This window comes from Diabrotica undecimpunctata, chromosome 2 (assembly GCF_040954645.1).
Source record: "Diabrotica undecimpunctata isolate CICGRU chromosome 2, icDiaUnde3, whole genome shotgun sequence".
In the NCBI taxonomy this organism is placed as follows: Eukaryota; Metazoa; Arthropoda; class Insecta; order Coleoptera; family Chrysomelidae; genus Diabrotica; species Diabrotica undecimpunctata.
The window spans coordinates 99,459,434-99,480,159 of NC_092804.1; the positions used below are offsets into that span (position 1 = coordinate 99,459,434).

The following is a 20,726-nucleotide window of genomic DNA, read 5'->3' on the forward strand; positions in this document are numbered from 1 at the left end:
GCAGGCTGCTTTCTAGTCTATAAACACTAAACAAATTGATGCGTAAATATTTTTTGATGCCCAGAAACCGACTACTGACGGATAGCATTCGTGCGGGTTAACTTTATGTGGGCACACGTAGAGACCTGAGCATTTTTGCGCATGCAGCATTTGTGCGAATAAATTTGCTTAAGTCAGTAAGTACGCGCGTTTAAAGGGAAAAGAGATAAATACATCAATTAACAGAAAATATTTTATTATATACATAACATGTTTAACATTTTAATGTCGATATGAAATATGAAATTATATAAACAATAAATCATATGCCATTAATAAGCCCAGAACATTGAAATGAAATTATTTTTTTTCTAAACATAATATTTACTGAATTGAGTATCAAGCATTACAAATTCTAATTTTATACAGAATGAAACAATACTGCATTGGAATGATTATTTGATTTTTAAATATTTAAGAATGATAACCAGTTTCCCAAAGCTGGGCACTATTTAACTCAAACTTTATTAATGGACCTTTAACTTTAACAGTTACTGCAATATTTTAAACATACTGACATAATATCATTTAAATTCATTCTGGATTTTACTATATGTCAGTTATGATGGCATCAATAAGTTGTTTCTACTGTGTGCACATTTAAACGGGAAAGTTATTTTGGGAGAGATATAACAATATCAAAATGAAATAGTTTTTACCAAACATACTGAAAAACAACTGAGCAAGAAGTAAAACCTCCGGTTTATAATCTTTTACGACTTAAGTCTGCCCGTAGAGTTGGCCAGTAAACTTGTGTTCACTTTAAAACAAACAATAGTTAACAAAATCTTCAGCTTATCCTAGTGATCACATGTATTATCTTTAATAAATATATGCTATAATTCATATCTAGTATGTTTAACCTCTTTAGTAACGTAAAAGTCTTCAGTATGTCGTACGTTTATATCCAGTTTTTTTAAATAATCACTGATAGCAATGTGCTTGGTGGGAGTATGCGCAAATAATAAGTGTAACTGACGCAGTGCCTTTAGTCTATGCAACAGAATTTGACGTTGTAGTTTGTGAGTTTTTCTCCATTCTTTTAAAGTGTCGTTTATTAAGTTCAGTGTTTCTTCCAACAGTGTTGAATAACAAAATGATTGTTCTTTGGAGAGCTAAAAAAGCATAAGATTAATACAGTATATATTAAAGATAATGGATTTTTGTGTCATAGAGACAAGTTTATGTAAAAAGGTGAATATTTTCTTGAGGTAAAAACAAGTGAAGAAACGATATCACAATGTTTAGGAAAACTATTACTTAAAAGCTAAAGCCAACACGGATGTGTTTCGCCGATCCTGGCGTGATATAATCAGTCTTCTTCTTCTTGAACTTCCATCGAAGGTTGGAAATCATCATGGCTATGCGGACCCTGCTCTAAATAATTCTGCATTCAAAGTATTCCCTCAAGTTCTTAAGTCACGATATTCTTCGTCTTCCACATTTCGCTTTCCTTGAATTTTGCCTTACATAATAAGTTGAAATAATGAATATTTTTGCCCTCTCATCACATGGCCTAAGTACTCAAGTTTTCTTCTTTTGATAGTCAATATTATTTTAGCTTCATTTCCTATTCTTCTAGTGACTTCTGCGTTTGACATTCTTTGAGTCCATGATATTCGTAGGATTCTTCTGTAACACCAAAATTTAAAGGCGTCCAACTTATTCAGATGCACTTGTTTTTAATGCCCAAGTTTCCAAGACGTAAAGAAGCGTAGTGAATACGTAACACTGAAGCATCCTTCGGCGTAGTCCTAACCTTATATCCCGACAACAAAAAAACTTTTTAACGAATGATGCACATACTATTTCAATACGTGTCTTAATTTCTTTGATTTGGTCTACATTGGATGTTATTCATGTTCCTAAGTATTTGTAGGTATCCACACTCTCAATTACAGTATCTTCAATAATCGATTGGATGTTTGCATCTGCTGATTTAGTCATGATCATGCATTTAGTTTTTTTCAAATTCATCCTTAGTCCGTATTCATTATGACAGCATTCATTAAGGCGTTGCATTACGTTCTGTAAATCATTGTTGTTATCCGTCATTATTTTTGTATCGTCTGCAAAACGCAAGTTATTCAAAACTTCTCTATTCATAGATATACCTTCTATCGAATCTGAGAGTGCTTTTTTCAATACTGCTTCACTGTAGACATTGAAGAGTAGTGGTGACAGCACGCAACCATGGCGAAATCCTCTGTGTATTTTGATATCTCGGGTGTTCTGGTTGTCAACTCTTAGCTTAGCAGTTTGATTCCAATATAGATTAGATATAATTTTCATATCACGACTCTCAATAATTTTGCTTTTTAATATATCTATAAGCTTTTTATGTTGAACCTTATCAAATGCCTATTCAAAATCTACAAAACATTATTCATGTCAAACATCCCTGATTCATGTCCATGCATTTAACAATTCTACTGTGTATTATTTTCAAAAATGTTTTAAGTCTGTGACTCATTGAAGATATTGTTCTGTGATCTGAGCAGGATGATGAACTTAATTTTTGGGTATTGCCACAAAGGTCGATTGCAGCGATTTTCTGGGGATTGTGGCAGTCTAATATATTAGATCAAAGAGTTCAATCATTACATCAATAACATATTACTCTTCTTCTTCTGGTGCACTCCATTACTGGAGATTTGGGATCACTGCATCAAAATGTTCTCTATTCTGCACCACTCATAGTAATTGTTGAACGTTCATGCCCGTCCAAGTTCTGATATTTCGAAGCCATAACATGGCTCTTCTGCCTACTCCGCTTCGGCACTCTATCTTCCCTTCCATTATTAATCATACCAGGTTATATTTGTAATTTCTCATTATGTGGCCTAAGTACAAGGTCTTTCTTTTCTTAATCGTTGTTATAAGTTTTAACTCTTTATGTATGGTATTTAATACTGTTTGATGCGTGATGTTCTGTGTCCATGATATTCTGAACATTCTGCGATAAAGCCAGATTTCAAAGGCTTCTAGCAGTATCATAGTATTTAATTTTAATGTCCAGGTTTCAACTCCATACATAAGGACCAACCAAACGGTTTTTCTGCTATTAGAACGGTATCGTCCGCATACCTATATTGCTAATATATTTACCGTTTATTGTTATACCAATTTCGGCGCCGTCTAGTGGCACCGACATGACAGTCTTGTTGGACACCTCTTTGTATACGGACACTTTTAGTAGTGTGGTTGGAATATTTTAAGTTGCTTCTTGATTCCAATAAAGGTTTTGAATTATGAGATCTTTTGTGTCTAGCTTCATTTTCTGTAGTTCATACAACAATTTTTCATGTTGGACTCTATCAAAAGCCTTCTGGTAGTCGATGAAACAGATATACTTTTTTCTGGCGATCGAGGCATTTTTGAATAAGTCGCAAACAGCGCCTCTCTTATTCCCAAGGCCTTTCTAAATCCAAACTAAAAGTCAATTATTCTATAGTCTATTTCACATTTTTTATAAATTCGATTGTGTATGATCTTTAAGAATATTTTTAGTAAAAGACTCATTAAGCTAATGAGCCTTAAATTCATCGCATTTGCGGGAACTGGATTTCTTTGGTACAACTATGACTTCTATGTAAGCCATCCCTTTTGTATTACGCCACTTTCATAATGTTGTTAAAAAGATGTGGTAGTAGTTTTATGTTGTTAGTATCTATTAGTTTTATTACATCTATTTCTATTTTGTCTGGTTCACTTCTTCTTGCAGTACCGTCTCCTATCGGAGGTTGGCTACCATCACAGCAATCTTTACTTTGTTGGCTGCAGCTCTGAACAACTGTATTGAACTGCACCCATACCACTCCCTTAAATTTCGCAACCAGGAAATCCTCCTACGTCCCACATTTCTCTTTCCCGAGATTTTTCCTTGGATTATGAGTCTAAGCAGAGAGTACTTTTCTCCTCTCATTATGTGGCCCAGATATTCCAGTTTTTTCGTTTGTATGGTTTTTATGACTTCGCATTCCTTCCCTATCTTCAGCAGAACATCTTGATTTGTTACTCTTTCTGTCCATGGTATTTTCCACATTCTCCTGTAACACCATATCTCGAATGCCTCAATGTTTTTGATGTTTATCTTTTTCAGTGTCCAGGCTTCCATGCCGTACAGCAGAACGGAGAGAACATAGCACCTTAACATTCTCGTTCTTAAGTTTATATTTATGTCCCGGCTGCATAGGAACTTTTTCATTTTGACAAACGATTGTCTCGCTATCTCTATTCGCCTCTTGCTTTCTCTTGTCTGGTCATTAGTATCAGTGAAGCAAACCCCTAAATATTTGGTTCTGGTCTGGGGTCTGGGTTCACAAGATTTCCAATTCTTTGCACATTGTATCGCCTATTTTATCTCTTCATCTAGGATTGGGGGTCTTCCCATCCCCCACGTCGATGTCTGTTGCAATTCAGGTCTGTCATCCGCAAAGGATTTTTCGATAAATTCCTCCCATACTTGAATTTGTTCGCTTCTTTCTATAACTATTCTTCCTTTGCTGTCAGCTAGAGTGGGCATATTACGTTTCTTGTTATTATTAGATGTTTCTTCTAATTTTTTGTAGAGGTTGAATGTATCATGTTTGTTGTCTTCTATCTCGTCAAACATTTCATTTATCCACTTTTCTTCATCTTCATCAACGAGTTTAAATAACTCAATGGGCACATCATCTGGTCCAGTTTGCACTATTTTATGTTTTTGAAGGCATACATGACTTCTTCGCGTAATATTGGTGGTCCAGTATCCTCTTTGATTTCTAGTGACAGTTCTTCTCTTTCATCATTAAATAGCTTTTGGATGTACTTGATCGAGTGACACAATCTTTCCTTCACATCAGAAATAATATACCCTTTATCATTTTTAAGGATATTCGTTTTTGTACTTTTTCTAGAACCTGTCATTTCTTTGATTTTTTTGTGTACATTAAAGCTATCGTACTTTTTATCCAGATCCTCTATTTCCTTGCATCTGTCGGAGAGCCACCTCTCTTTTTTCTAAATTTCTTTGTACTGCTATGTCTTTTGCTTTGTTTTCTTTGTCGCCATGTGTATAATCTACGTTTAGGAAGTTTGAACAAGGTATTTGCAATTATGAGTTCCTCATTGATACAGAAATCAACCAGCCTAGCGGCATGTTCATTCCTCTCCCCAAGTCCATATCGCCCCACACAATTCCCCACTTCTCCTTTCTCAACTTTAGCGTTTAAATTTCCCATTATAATATTTATATCATGCCTTAGTCAGCTTAGTCAGACATTGCCAATTTGTTCATAGAAGTTCTGTATGGTGTCTTCATCCTAGTCTGCAGTGGGTGCATATATTTGGATTGTATTTATTTAACGTTTTAAATGAGAGTTGAAAGACAGCATCAATACTCGATCAAAGTAGCGAACAAAGTTACAAACAGCTTTTTGAGAATTCCTATCAACTATAATGCCAACTCCCTGCCTGTGACTGGAGTTAATGTTACATAAATAATATATTGTTTCATTTCCGATGTTACATTTTCCTGATTCAGGCCATTGTATAACGCTAGGTCCCAGTATGTTAATCTTCAATCTGCACATTTCCGACACAGTATTATCTAGTCTATGCCAGATTGGTACAAACTTCTTACGTTCCATGTTCGAATTTTTAAGGCTATAGAGTTATTCTTATTTCTTTGACAAGGATTTTCCTTGATGTCAACCTGAGAGGACTTGTGGTCTATTTCTGATTGTCCTCCCCGGTCGGATGTTGGATTCCGAGCTCCATAGTTATTAAGTAAATTATCGACTAGTGGGTTTATGATGGTTTACTAAGGATATCCAAGCCGATCTTTAATGTGGTAGTCATCCCGTGACTTTCCGCATCTCAATGTCTTTGACTAATTTAGCTCTTCCGCCTTCGGAGTTAATTTTTCAGCTCCAGGACAATGAAGTGCCCTAGCACGTATCACTTCTTCCTCCCGTAGCTGTTGACCAATAAGTGGAGGATTACTTATACCGGTAATCGTTCGGTTGATTAAAACTTGTAGTATCCAATAATAGACCGATCCAGGATCATTTCTCTTACGCTCTATCTTGGTACTGGTGATGCCGCTGCTGCCCGACATCAGAGTAGGATATGGTTGTGAGATAATTGTGGCTCACGTGCGCAGGGTCGAATCTCTAAATATATATATATATATATATATATATATATATATATATATATACATATATATATATATATATATATATATATATATATATATATATATATATATATATATATATATAAAATATAATAAAACATGTGTATAAGATGGAAGGCAACCGTATATACGTATTTCTGACTATTGGTCGTCTTCAGTACGTGCAGCCAAGTTAGAAAAGGAGCATATTAACTTGGGAAAGGATCACTACAGAAACAATGCGACCAATTTGTGGCAATAATGTTAGAAGACTCTGAGGTTTCCAGAGCAACAACCAACACATCCAAGGAGGAAGCTAAGCTACCTGAGGAAATGAATGACAAACGTTTAGAATTAATTACTATTTAACTGGGAATAAGCCACAATTAAAGGTTAAAATACGTTTATTGACGTTTTAATTTCCACTTCGGAAATCGTTCTCAAAATACAAACATTAGTTTTAATTAGACTAATGTTTGTATTTTGAGAACGATTTCCGAAGTGGAAATTAAAACGTCAATAAACGTATTTTAACCTTTAATTGTGGCTTATTCCCAGTTAAATAGTAATTAATTTAAAATGCCACAAGAAAATAGCTTCAGAACAATATTAAAACGTTGAGAACGTTTCAAACAACAAGAAAATTATTAACTATTAACTCGCATTAACCTTTTTCTTATATATATATATATATATATATATATATATATATATATATATACATATATATATATATATATATATATATATATATATATATATATATATATATATATATATATATATATATATATATATACAATGTAATCAGTAAAAATAAGTAATATCAACGGCTGGGCATTGAGTCCGTTTTTATGAAACCTAGTTATGATGTGTTACGCGATAATACATTTATATTGTCCCCAGCTGTAACAAACATGGAAATGGTCACGCCGAACAATACAATGGACCTAACATATAAAATACCTAACGCGCTCATTAAACAAAACATTAAGTCAAGTATCCGATAAAATTATCCGAAAAAGATTAATTGGAGAAAGAAGTTAATGATCAATGAGAACATGGTATAAATTAAAGCAATAAAAAATAGTGATGTAAATATCACAGCACAAGGAAAAGAGGGCTACCGCAACATTAAAACTCTTCTGAATAAACCCAAAACAAAGGGCAGGGCAAATTTAAATTGAGCAAAACAAAATGAGACAAACGACCAGACTGTCACAGGTGGGATGATGTTGGTCAGTAATGAAATGATAAATAAGTCTGAAAATGATAGGTATGAGCACCATAACTGGCTTATACGGTTGGATTTGTGTTGCAACTACTCCGCTCCCCAATCCCAAGATGTAATACCATAATGGAATACATGGTACAAGGGAAAAGGTGCCTGACAGTATTTCGTCCCTACTCGTAGAAAAAAATAGACAGAAGGGACCAGAATTGATCAAAGTATAGGGACAGGTGTAATATTACGTAGTGGTGGAAATGTAAACATTTCTATTCCACTAGGAGAAAACCTCCGTATTCCAGGCAGATATATATGCAATTTTGGAGTGCGCAGAGAAATTAACATGAGGACTTCGAACTGAGGCGGATCAATATAATATATACATATAGTGAAGCTGTTATGGGGGCTTTTAAGAGGACTCTACTCGAGTGTGTTAATGCTTAGAAGAACTCGACTGACTAGCGAAACCTATGGTTTCAGATCATCAGGGAATACACGGTAATGAAATAGCTGATGAACTTCCAGAAGAATGTCAACTGCAAAATACTTCATAACTCTCGCATACTGTCCCGATTATGCATTTACCTCTTAATTTGACCAAGAGTTTTCCAAATCAAAAATTTATAGAAAGATATGGAGGATGTTTTTTTACGCAGCTCTTATTTTACACAGATTTTTCATAATTATTTTTTTGTGTAATATGTGCCACCTAAAATCATATTGATATCTTCGCGATATTTTTTTTGGTATTTGCCGTTTTTAACCAACAATTATTATATAATCTTACAATATTTTATTTGTAATTGTGCTCGTAACGTAACTCGTCTTCCTCGAATGTTTCTCTCAAAGCTCTCAACCCATTTGTTGTATGTTAAATATCATGTTAATAGGCGATGTATAGTACGTATGTAAAGTGTAAATTATTGTGAGTAGATAATAAAGAAGGTGGGCGTTTGCCTTAATCTATTGATAATTATTTTTTGATGTGACTAACATTTTACTTCATATTTTTAGATACTTACTTTAGTTTGAACACACATGGACCACAATGCTTGTATTTTTAAATTTGGTTCCAAATTAACCAACAAAAAATTGATTAGATTTGGTACAGTTATGGAAATACTCGAAGGGAACACCCGACTTTCAGATTTCCTAAAACATAATTAAAGATAAAATCACAAACAATATTAGTAATAGTAATATCGAGAGTTGTACCTTTTGGCAGGAAAGAATAGAATAGTGGGATACGTTTCCATCGTGTATTCCCATGGGAGGATGTTGATGTCTCCATCAATACGAGTGAATATTAAATTTGACATTAATGAAAATTTCCTTGCTACTGTCAGGAATATGTAAGAAACGCCATTGCAGAATGAACATTGCTTGGTATAGTAAAACACTACAACGGTCTAAAAAATAATTGTTATAATATTAGAATTTATCATTAAACAAACAAAAAAAATAACATTTTTTATTTACTCGGTAATTGCCAATAATTCAATTGCCTATTTAATCTGCAAGAGCCTTAGCGCTCATTTCCAATGTTTTAGTGGTATTATTTGTATTCGCCTATCTATTATAACTTTTATGTAAGCAGTTTTTTACTTTTCTCCTTATTCTGATATGGTGATTAACATATAGTAGGTATAAACTTACAGTGAAGTAAAAAACTGCTAGTGTAAAATGGTATGTAATGTGGTATTTATTATAAACTGGTGTCTAATAAAAATGAAATTTTCCAAACATTACCATTTTATTAGAATGTTTTAGGTCTTATCAGATCAGTGAACACATAGTAATTTGCAGTGGCATTTTCGTCTCTAACGACTGAAGTATAAATATATAAATTTATTTATAACCAAGCTAAAGCATGTCCGGCATTTCGTAATGCGATGGATCTATTCGAGTTACGTTGGATTAAAAATGAAGAAAATTGCGTATTTTTACGTATACCGATTTTGATATTTGGCTTGTTTCCCCGTCTTTTTTGTATTTTTTACAACAAGGATAATAAACTAAAATATTTTTAACCAGCATTATCTTGGTAATTCCTTAAATTACGCTGAATCTGTGCTCAATTAATGTGCTTCCTTAAATTACGCTCAATCTGTAAGTGGCATCTCCAAAAATGTGTCTTCTATATAAAAACGGTGTGGATTAGATTTTTTGGACCTGAGTGTATATACTATATTTACTTGTAACTAAATAAGTACAGACTATGATGAGTAAATGAACTCTACACAAATAAAGTGCATGGAGCATATATTCCAAAAATTCTGAGAATTAAATCTTTCTCAATTGTTTGTTTATTATTGAAGCTTTCCTGTTGTTAACATTAATTTTACTTTTTACTCTTTTCGAAGCACATTCTCTTGGAAAAGAATGAATAACCAAAAAATCAAATTCTGTCAGCCTCTATGTAACATCCTACATAAAGAGTATTATGATGAAATATCAATATCTGGATTGACACAAAATCTGTTCTTTAAATTTCTAAAATGGCTATATATTCCCCAAATATCGAAATAAAGTAGATATGTAAACAACTCACCTTATCTTTTTCTAATATAGTTGGTAGGAATGTATCAGTATATAGTTCAGTAACGATAACTTCCGTCTTAACTTGTATGTTTGCCCGAGAAGGCGGTGTTAAAGTAGCTGCTGAACTGAAGGATCTATTTAAATGGTTTTTAGTTAAATTTGAAATCACTTCTTTAATGGTCTCGCTTGTAATTGGATTTCTGAGTACATAATGAGATTCCATCTGTAAAATATAACAGTTACTATCTTAAATATGTTCCGTGTGTTGATATCAATGTATATATATATATATATATATATATATATATATATATATATATATATATATATATATATATATATATATATATAATTGATGGATTCGACCGTTACTTGATGGAAATTCATTTTATGTAACAATAAAACACTGAAAACTTTGTTTTCAAAACTTCCACAAAATTTATTTTAAATTCTTATCACTACAGCTGTTTCGGCTGATTGCCTTTCTCAAGTGATCTGTTTTTGGCATGGGTTTACACTTTATAGTCTCTAATGAAATAGGTTGAGGAGGGGAGAACTGTTTGTCTCAAGCTGGTCATTCAGAATTATATCTGTGTTTTTTAACTTGTTGATTTCCATAGATTCTAACAAAGATAGCTTAAGGCCTTTATTTTGAATGTGTAGAATTTTAAATTCGTCATTAAAAGAATGATTATGATCTAGAAGGTGAAGTGCGTATGTAGAATCTGTTTTTCTATTATTGAAAGCCCTTTTATGTTCTGCTATTCGTTTATTAAAATTTCTACCTGTTTGACCAATGTAAGTTTTTGGGCAGTCGCCACATTTAAGTTTGTACACACCACTGTGTAAGTGTTTTTTATGTTGGCTCTTATTGTTTTTAATATATTTGCCTAGGTTGTTATTTGTTCTGAATGCTGGTGTTTACACTGGATCATCTAGAGACAAAGATTTCAAAACATCCCATATTCAAACAGTTTTTATATTGGTGGAGATACGTAGACGACGTACCGGTATGTTTCACAGGAATTATCAGGCAACTCGACCAATTTTTATCGTATATTAATTCTCTTCATAGTGATATTGAATTTACAATAGAAACAGAACAAAATCAATCCATAAATTTTTTAGATTTAAAAATTACCAGACTTAAAAACAAACATGACTTCTCCATATTTCATAAACCTACCCATACTGACACGACTATTCACAATTCATCATCCCATCCCACACAACATAAACTGGCAGCCTATCATAGTATGTTACATAGATTAACAGCAATTCCTATGTCAAAATACAATTTTGAGACAGAATTAAATATCATTAAACAAATAGCAGTAAACAATGGATACAACGAACAAACAATTAATAAAATGTTAAATCAAAAACTACACAAGAAAGCCCTGAATTTAGTATTTCCACCACCAGAGAAAAAACCCAGTACCTTCTGCTCGATTACATATACAGGCAAAATATCAACAAAAATAGCCAAACACATAAAAAAGAAAGGAATAACACCAGCTTTCAGAACAAATAACAACCTAGGCAAATATATTAAAAACAATAAGAGCCAACATAAAAAACACTTACACAGTGGTGTGTACAAACTTAAATGTGGCGACTGCCCAAAAACTTACATTGGTCAAACAGGTAGAAATTTTAATAAACGAATAGCAGAACATAAAAGGGCTTTCAATAATAGAAAAACAGATTCTACATACGCACTTCACCTTCTAGATCATAATCATTCTTTTAATGACGAATTTAAAATTCTACACATTCAAAATAAAGGCCTTAAGCTATCTTTGTTAGAATCTATGGAAATCAACAAGTTAAAAAACACAGATATAATTCTGAATGACCAGCTTGAGACAAACAGTTCTCCCCTCCTCAACCTATTTCATTAGAGACTATAAAGTGTAAACCCATGCCAAAAACAGATCACTTGAGAAAGGCAATCAGCCGAAACAGCTGTAGTGATAAGAATTTAAAATAAATTTTGTGGAAGTTTTGAAAACAAAGTTTTCAGTGTTTTATTGTTACATATATATATATATATATATATATATATATATATATATATATATATATATATATATATATATATATATATATATATATATATATATATATATAAGAAATACAGAAAATATATACATATATATAATATAATATTAATATAATAATCCTCTAATAATCCACCTATTGAAAAAATTGTCGGATACAAAATATCTAACTATGCACTTGTAATGTGGTGAAACATTACCATGTTAAAAGTATAGTCCACTTGTATTGATACTTTCATCATCTAGTAGTAGTGGTAAAATTTTTTAATACACTTCACCGGTTACAGTGGGAGGTAAAATGTATGGTCCTATTAATTTTTTATCAAATATGCCACACCATACATTAACAGAAAATTTATGCTACGAGTGACGTTGCCTTGTGGTAAATGGATTTTGCTCTGCCCAAACGTGTGAGTTCCTGTTTAAATAAACATCTGTTTACAATACTTGGTTTTCGGGTGATCCACCTACTAAAAAAAATTCTGAGTATTTTATCTCCAGCTTCAAGGATGAATCTTTGTACTTCATGTATATGGTAAGGATGGAGATTATTTTTTAAGTCTTCGCCAGACAGTGGTATGAAGAATTTGCAGAGCATGACTAATTCGTCGGATACTCACTTTTGGATTATTCTAAATTAAATTGAGAATATTATTTTCCATATTACTCTGTTGTACTTTATTACGTTCGTGTCTCAACAGCTTATGGTCATTGACACGGGTACAGTTTACAACATTATACATATTTTATATACAAGCATTTGATATGAACAAGTTTTTTTGTGGAAAAGTTAAACAATTAAGCTTATCACTATACACTGTTTATATTAGTTGAATTAAACTTGTTTTTTTTTAATTTAAGAACGTCTTCTAGATTTCCTTTTAGGTTGTGCTTGTTTCTAGAAGAATCATACTGGCAGCAGTCCACTATCACGTGTTTGATGGAAAGGTGGGTAATGCAGTAGTGGCATACTGGCGGGTTTTCTGATGCCATAAGGTATCCATGGCCCTATACGTAGTCGGCGAATAACTGATTTTTCTTTCCTGTTCATAGAGGACATATTGACGCGAGATAAGTTGGGTTGAACGTCATGCAGCTTAGTTTTTGTTTTATTCCATAGGTCTGTCCATGAGCTGAGGATTTTTTGTTTTATCAATATCTTAAGATCCGTATGGGTTTGGACGTCTTTGAAGGCTAAGTCAGAGGAACATGCTGCTTTAGCGGCCTGTTCTGCTTTTTCGTTTCCCAATATACCAACATGAGATGGAATCCAGATCATTATGACTTTTTTGTTAGCGCAGAATATAGTTGGTTACAGATGGTGTGTATTTCCTGGACTAGTGGATTTTTGGAGAAGATGCATCTTATGGAATGAATCGAGGAAAGAGAATCAGTACAAATGGCAATTGTTTTGCTTTTATTTGAAGTGGGATGGATTGAAGTCTTTAATGCTTGGGGTATTCCATATAATTCAGCAGTGTAGATACTACAACTTCTAGGCAGTCGCATAGAGCTTATTGTCGTCGTCAATGTGGACACAGCGCAGCCACAACAGTCTTCATTCTTGGACGCATCGGTGTACAAAATTTTATAAAATTGTGTTAAGTTGAGGATGTTTTGGAAGGATTTTCTAAGGATTGAGTTTGTGGTTTCTGTTTTGTTGAATCTGCATAAATCAGTATTGAATATTGGAAGATTGTGCATCCATGGAGCTGTCTTGGAAGTATAAATAGAAGTAGTATTGGAAAGGTTGATGGAATCTAATAAAGGAGATAATATTTGTGGTAATGTTAGTGAGTGATTGGAAGCGTTTGCTATATGGGATTGATTAGATTTATTACCCGGTTACTTGGGTTTGCTGATATTCTAACAAAGTATGAAAGTAGAAGTTGCTGCCTTCTTAGATGGAGTGGTGGCTCTGAAGATTCAACACAAACACTTTCAGCGGGGCTTGATTTGAAAGCACTAAACATAGTCGTAGGGATGTATTTTGAATCGTGTTTAGAGACTTAAGTAAGGAGCTACTAGATGTCATATAAAGAATACTGTATTCTACTGATTCTTTGGGTACAGTTTCCTTAAAGTTTTTGAATATCCTGTCTCCAAACGAAGTCCGTTTAGAGTTATAGAAGGGGGAATAGGTCTATGCTTTTTGGTAAAGTGAATTATTACTTTGGATTTAGAAGCTGAAAACATAAATCCAGCACGCATAAACCAGGTGGCTATTTTGTTTATTGCATTTTGTAGCAAAGTGCTGGTGGTAGCTGTTCGAAATTGCGAAGAATATTTTGGAGCATTTTGGGTGTTACTACACTACAGTCATGTACTATTCATTGTCTTAGTTTTTCCAATGAAGCTGGAGGTGATAACTTGCAGGCTTGCTCTTTAAATAACCCCATATGAAGAAGTCCAGGAGAGTGAAATCGGTGATCTTGCTCTCCATTCAATAAGCCACCGATTTAACTCTCCTGGACTTCTTTATATGGAGTTATTTAGAAAGCAAGATTTATAATACCATTCAAGCTTCATTGGGAGATAACGAATAGTGCGTGAACCCTAGAATGCTCCAAAATATTCTTCATAATTTCGAACAGCGACTTTAAAACATTTAGCGACCTTAAAACATAGGCGTTACGTTTCGTTTTTAAGACGTGTAACGCTTTCAATAAACTGATACTTAATCACAAGAATAGAGTCAATATCGAATAAAATGGATGTCTGAATTCTCCTGCGAAATACCTGTCTAACAATGTGCCAAACATGGTATATTTCCTATTTACAACTTAAGGGTCGGGGTACTGGAATGGAGAGGGTTGACCATTTACAAATATCTGTATTCGTTAAAAGATGACCCCTTTAAAATAAAAATCGACCTACATTTTCACAAAATCCTATGAATGTTGCCAAATATGTGGGTGGACTCTTTTATATATCGGAAAAAGGAGTACGACTGTCAATTAAAATACAATATATAGTTCACTGTGATACTGGAGGGTTATTGGTCAAAAGTTGGAGAAGAAAAGAAAGGAGATACTTGCTACTTTATCCTTTATTGAAGACGTTTCGTATGTGAAACCATACACACCATCAGTTCATCTAACAGTAGTTAAATGAGCATACATCCATAGAGAAAATTGCAATAGATGTATCTTAGAACGATGCAGCTCAAAAAACATGGTAGTCAACGAAAAGTTTAACTTATGAACACAAATAGTCAGACACTTTACTTGTAGGTACAATCAGCTGTAGCCTCGATTCCGGACCATCGTCATTTATCAAAGATTATCACACAGAAGATCATCTTTCAACTTTACGTTTTCAATCCATCCACGTTACAGACATGGATAGTTTTCATGGGTATCTTATAGCTGTTGATGATTGATCATTTGTGACGGTAGTTCGTCGCACGTGGCAAAGTCGTTCCTCTAATTTTGAACAGTGTGTATACTTCGTGCCACATGTTCTTCTCGAAATAGCATCAAATGGATTTTCCTACCCTGTGTCCGATGTCGTAATCGTATTCTTATAATCAATCTAGCAAATCACTCTTCTTAAGCCACAGGGCTGTACGGTAAGTTCGGAAAATGAAACTTTTGACCATACAGGTATTTGTAAAAAAGTTCGCAAGTCCTCACAGTACCTAGACGTTCTCTTCTAGTAACGCAATCGACTTTTCTAGTTTTGACAACACTTTGCTGAAGTAAGGGATGGCGTTTTTTGACATATCTAGAATTTGGAAAATAACGGCTTCCATGGCAGTGTTGCATTGTATTCAAAACGAATTGTGGTTCTTGTCTCGGGTAGGTTAATTTCGATGTCCAATGTATCATCTAGTCTGGACAAGGGGTATCTATCTGTACTAGTTACTGCATTAAGCTGGCGGTAATCAATACAAAAACGGGTAGAACCATCCTTTACCTAAAGGTGAGGTCCACGGACTACTTGATGGCTCAATGTCCCCTTGTATGCACATATCTCTTAATAATTTTTTTATCTTTATCTCGTTTGGCAAACGAAGTTCTTCTCGAGTTCGTTTGATCGGCTAATCACTAATCATCTCCGGTATTAATTTTATGGGCTATTTGTTTTGCCCTTATCCTTTACTGTGTCTGTTCATTGTCAAGATCACTGCATGTATGAATGACTATATCAATAAGTTTTTTTGAATACTTTGACTTCGAAGATTTGTCAGTCGCAGACAAAGAACAAATCGAAGGAAGAAAGTGTATTATAAAAGTTCTACTCAATGTTACAGCAGTTCGGACAGGAAATAGTTACGTCACATAGTTAGTAAGCGGACATTTTTTTCTTCAAAAAAGGGAAACTCTTCGTCGTAGCCTTTGATGACCTCATTTTTAATACCTAGTACCGTCTTGCCAATACAGACTGTCATATTCACTTCGTCGATTGATTTGATTATCTCAGCGGTGGCCATTCTGAGTTGTACTGATGCTGGTGACTTGTTGCTTGAAAGTGCGGCAAACAGGTCTACTTAAAATGACTTTGGTCTCGCTATAAGTAAAGCTTCTCTTGAAAAAGAAATATCGTTTTCTATAAGTTCCGGCTTGCACGCTGATACGCAGTTTGCTTTGTAAACTTTTTGCTTTAATAACATTTTTCTCGACCCTTCTTCTTCTTTTTCTTGATGTGCCTATTCGCGATGAGTGTTGGGGTTTATCCTGGTAATCTTTATCTTATTTGCAGCAGCGAGGAAAAGCTGCACATATGGTGCGTTGAACCAGATTCTGAGGTTCTTTAACTAGGATGTTCTTCCTGGACCTCGCTTTCCAAATATTTTTCCTTGTAGGATGGCTTGTACGAGAGCATATCTGGATTCATTTCGCATAATGTATCTGAAGTATTGTAACTTTCGAGATTTGATAGTGGTCAGTACTTCTTGGTTCTTCTTCATTATTCTGAGGACGTCCCCATTTGTGACTTGGTCAGTCCACGAGATCTTAAGTATTCTCTGTTATAGCCACATCTCAAATGCTTCCAATCTTCTTCACATATCTTCGTTGAAGGTCCAGGATTTAACACCATAGAAAAGGACAGAGAAGACGTAGAATCGCAGCATTCTTACTTTTATACCAAAAGAGAGGTTGTGGCTCTTAAAGAAGGCCTCCATCCGGTTGAAGGTGGATCTAGCTTTTTCGATGCGCGCTCTTATCTCCTGCTTGTTGGTCCATTCTTCTATTTATTATGGTGCCGAGGTAATTGTAGTGCATCACTCTTTCTACCGGGGTTTGGTTGACGTAGAGTTGACCTTGTTATCTTTTTTTTGCTAATTATCTTGAGTTTAGTTTTCTTTACTTTTATTTTGAGTCCATATTGTTGACAGTAGTACGTGATTTTGTTCATAAGGATTTATAGGTCTTCTAGGTTGTTCGCAATTACTATGGTGTCATCTGCATATCTGATGTTGTTTAGCCGATACCCGTTTAGTAGAATGTCTTTTTCAGTTTGGGGCAAAGCTTCCATAAATATTGTTTCAGAGTAAATATTGAAGATTAGAGGAGATAAAATACAGCCCTGCCTCACTCCATAATCTATCATTCTCTTCATAATAAATCGTAAATTGACATCATTACCTCATAAAGCTGCAATCAAGGAAACAGCTTTCTCTTTTTCTGTCTAATGGTTGGCCATCGTAATAGCTTCAAATTGTCTGAGATAAATGGACCAAGATGACTACCCATTAAATCTCATGTGGTGTATATTCTTATTTTTTTCCATTCTTCCTGTATCTACTATTGGACTTGGATCTACTCTGTCTCTTTTTGCCTCAGTTGGTGAGAGATTTGTTATTTGGACCCCATCAGTTATCATTGTTCTAATTATTTTATCTATATTTTTCGTTTTATTGATCGTTTCTTCATTCGGTTTAGAAGTTTATTCAACAAATTTTGAAACTTCTATGAATTTCTTATTCGTCTTTTTAGAAGCTTCACCAATGTTACTGGAAACATTTTCGAACTTCTGACGATGGAACTAGAAGTTCCATCAATTTTACTAGGAACATTCTAGTAAGAAAGAAATTTCTTGAAGGATCTTGAAATATAAAGAATTTTTAGAAATTGTCTAATTGTTCGCTAATATCCTGAATAGACACTTCCGCTGAACACTTCCAAAGTTCAATGTCTTTATTATTTAAATTTCTACCACAAATTATTATTAATTAAAAAAAAAAATTTAAACAAATTATCCCACACTTTCCGACATCAATTCTAGCATGCATTATACTCACGGCTCCATTTATTTACATTATTTATTCACTACTTGTGCAATTGTTATCACATTCTCTAAAATACAGCTTACCATACTTTTACTTAACAATAACAGGTTCTTTATTCTTTATTCAATATTCAATCATATTGGTGACAATTCAGGTATCCATTTATATGTACATAAGAATAAAGAACAGTTAATACATGACATGGGATTCAAATTGGCACCATTTGATGGTAAGTTTTCTTGCTCCATTTATCTCAGATAATTTGAAACCATTACAATGGCGAACATGTTACCAGAAAATAGATTCAGAACCACAACTAACCCTACTGTCATGTCTCCGAAGGCTCAGTGCGGCGTAACCACTCACTGCATTGCTGACAATGAATGTATGTTATACAACTTACAGATCACATATTGGTAATCTGTTCTGGGGAAATTACAAATACTCAGAAACATCAAACTAAAAGGTCGAACAGATGAAAATCAGGACGAACCAGGCAAGTTAATAATAAACGATCTGAAATAAGGGACAATAAAGATGGCTACTCGGAATTGTAAAAGACTAGAGTCAAAGAAAAAACAAATATAACACAATAGACTAAAAATATCGTATGAAAAACAGAGCCGTCATAACTGAAAAAATATCGAAGATTTAATCGATGATCAGGACGGAAATTAAGTTGACCCAATATTGACCGTTTTAGTGACACTAATCCGGTTTTTAATGACTTGAAGCATTAGGACATCTGACAAGTAACATCTGATAGATGCTTTTAATGAATTAGGTCACTCTCCACGTTTCAAGCATTATTACAAATATGTATAACAAATAAATGTTACAGCTTCAATCAACAGCATGTGGCAAACAAATAAATGTAGGCTACACATGCAATAATATTATTTGAGAAAATGAGCGTTCTTTACACGAGGCAATAAAATCCATTGTTTAATAGATGATATTAAACAAGCAGTTACAAATTTAACCTATTACACAATGTAGTTATAATAATAGACAAAGAGTGAACACTTAGAAAAGAAAGCTACTTTAATTTAATTTAATATTACCCAGACAAGAAAAACTTTAATCTATCTTAAAAACATACGTTATCTACATCCCATATCAAATAATTACCGTAGATAAATCAGTAAACAGTGTTACAGTTACGAGATTGGATTTCGACATTTGAAAAAGGGTATCTGCGCTAGTTCAGTTCAAATTACGTTCTTTGAGTTGACGGTTAAATAATAAATCGTGTAAATATGAGATTAATTATTTTGGATAAAGTTGAAAAGGTTGCTGAATGGGCAGTCACATATATAATGAAAAGGATACAAGAATTTAATCCATCTCCGAAAAATATTTTGTTGTCGGACTCACAACAGGAAGCACCCCACTAGGAATGTACAAAAAGCTGATAGAATTTGAGAAGCAACGGATTCAAATATGTAAAAACCTTTAATATGGATGAATATGTTAATTTACCAAAAGAACACACTGAAAGCTATCATTATGCTGCAGACCTAGCTGGTGAATGTCAAAAATTCGAAAAGGAAATACGTGAAGCAGGAGGAATAGAACTATTTGTTAGAGGAATAGGACCTGATGGCCACACAGCATTTAACGAACCAGGTTCGTCGTTAGTTTCTCGGACGAGAGTAAAAACCTTGCCCAAAATACATTAGTTGCTAATGCTCGATTCTTTGATAATGATATAGAAAAGGTACCAAAGCAGGCACTTACCGTTGGAGTAGGAACTCTTATGGACGCTAAAGAGGTAATGATCCTTATTACATGTTCCCAAACGGCATTCGCCTTATACAAAGGCGAATGCCTTATATCATTCTTTAAAAAAGTCGACCGTAACTTGCGAAAACTATAGAGGATGAATGCATTCTATAGAACATACTCCAAAATTAGTAACAATATATTAAAAATATTACAGAAGCCATTATAAGAACAAAACACGGTTTTCAAAAACGCGGGCATAGTAACGACAATGTTTTGGGCAAAATGAACGAAAATCGACTAATTAAACAAATAATAATTACAAATCGAAAGGAAGAAGTAGTGTAGGACGCCCCTTCAAATATTTTAAAATGCTTACCTTGTCATTTAAAATGACTACAGCGCTTTTATCTGGTTCGTTGTTCAAATCGATTCCAAGCTGGCGAGCAAAATAATAATGGAGCAGACTGTCCATTGCTACAAATGACAAACTTTTGTTACTTCTACAAGACAATCCTGCAATACTAATATTTTTCTCTGAAGGAAAGTTTTTCGAAAATATTGCGGGGTGGTACATTTCGGCTGCTATGAATTGGTTACATCTTTCTCTGTGTAAAACTTTTTGGAGATTTTCTGGAGATCTATAGTCACCTACACCTAAAAAATAAAGTACTAGATGTGTTATTGTTTCTTTAGAAATGAAAAAAAAGTTGACAACTTCAATACAAATCTTAT

The 20,726-nt window shown here is 33.8% G+C and overlaps 1 protein-coding gene and 1 pseudogene across 3 annotated transcripts in view; one reads left to right on the top strand and one right to left on the bottom strand.

The window, feature by feature from the left end:
* Window positions 1-218: 218 nt before the first annotated feature.
* LOC140434751 (thioredoxin domain-containing protein 11) overlaps window positions 219-20,726 on the bottom strand; it is a 50,339-nt gene continuing 29,831 nt past the window's right edge. For all 3 annotated transcript variants that reach the window (XM_072523249.1, XM_072523248.1, XM_072523247.1), the window contains exons 8-12: window positions 20,371-20,648; window positions 9,979-10,191; window positions 8,643-8,836; window positions 8,450-8,579; window positions 219-1,154 (exon numbers count right to left, since the gene is read on the bottom strand). In XM_072523249.1, the coding sequence (XP_072379350.1) occupies window positions 876-1,154; window positions 8,450-8,579; window positions 8,643-8,836; window positions 9,979-10,191; window positions 20,371-20,648 (1,094 nt within the window). In that variant the 3' untranslated portion in view covers window positions 219-875. The remainder of the gene's footprint in view (window positions 1,155-8,449; window positions 8,580-8,642; window positions 8,837-9,978; window positions 10,192-20,370; window positions 20,649-20,726) is intronic.
* On the top strand, window positions 19,526-20,223 carry LOC140434752 (glucosamine-6-phosphate deaminase-like; annotated as a pseudogene).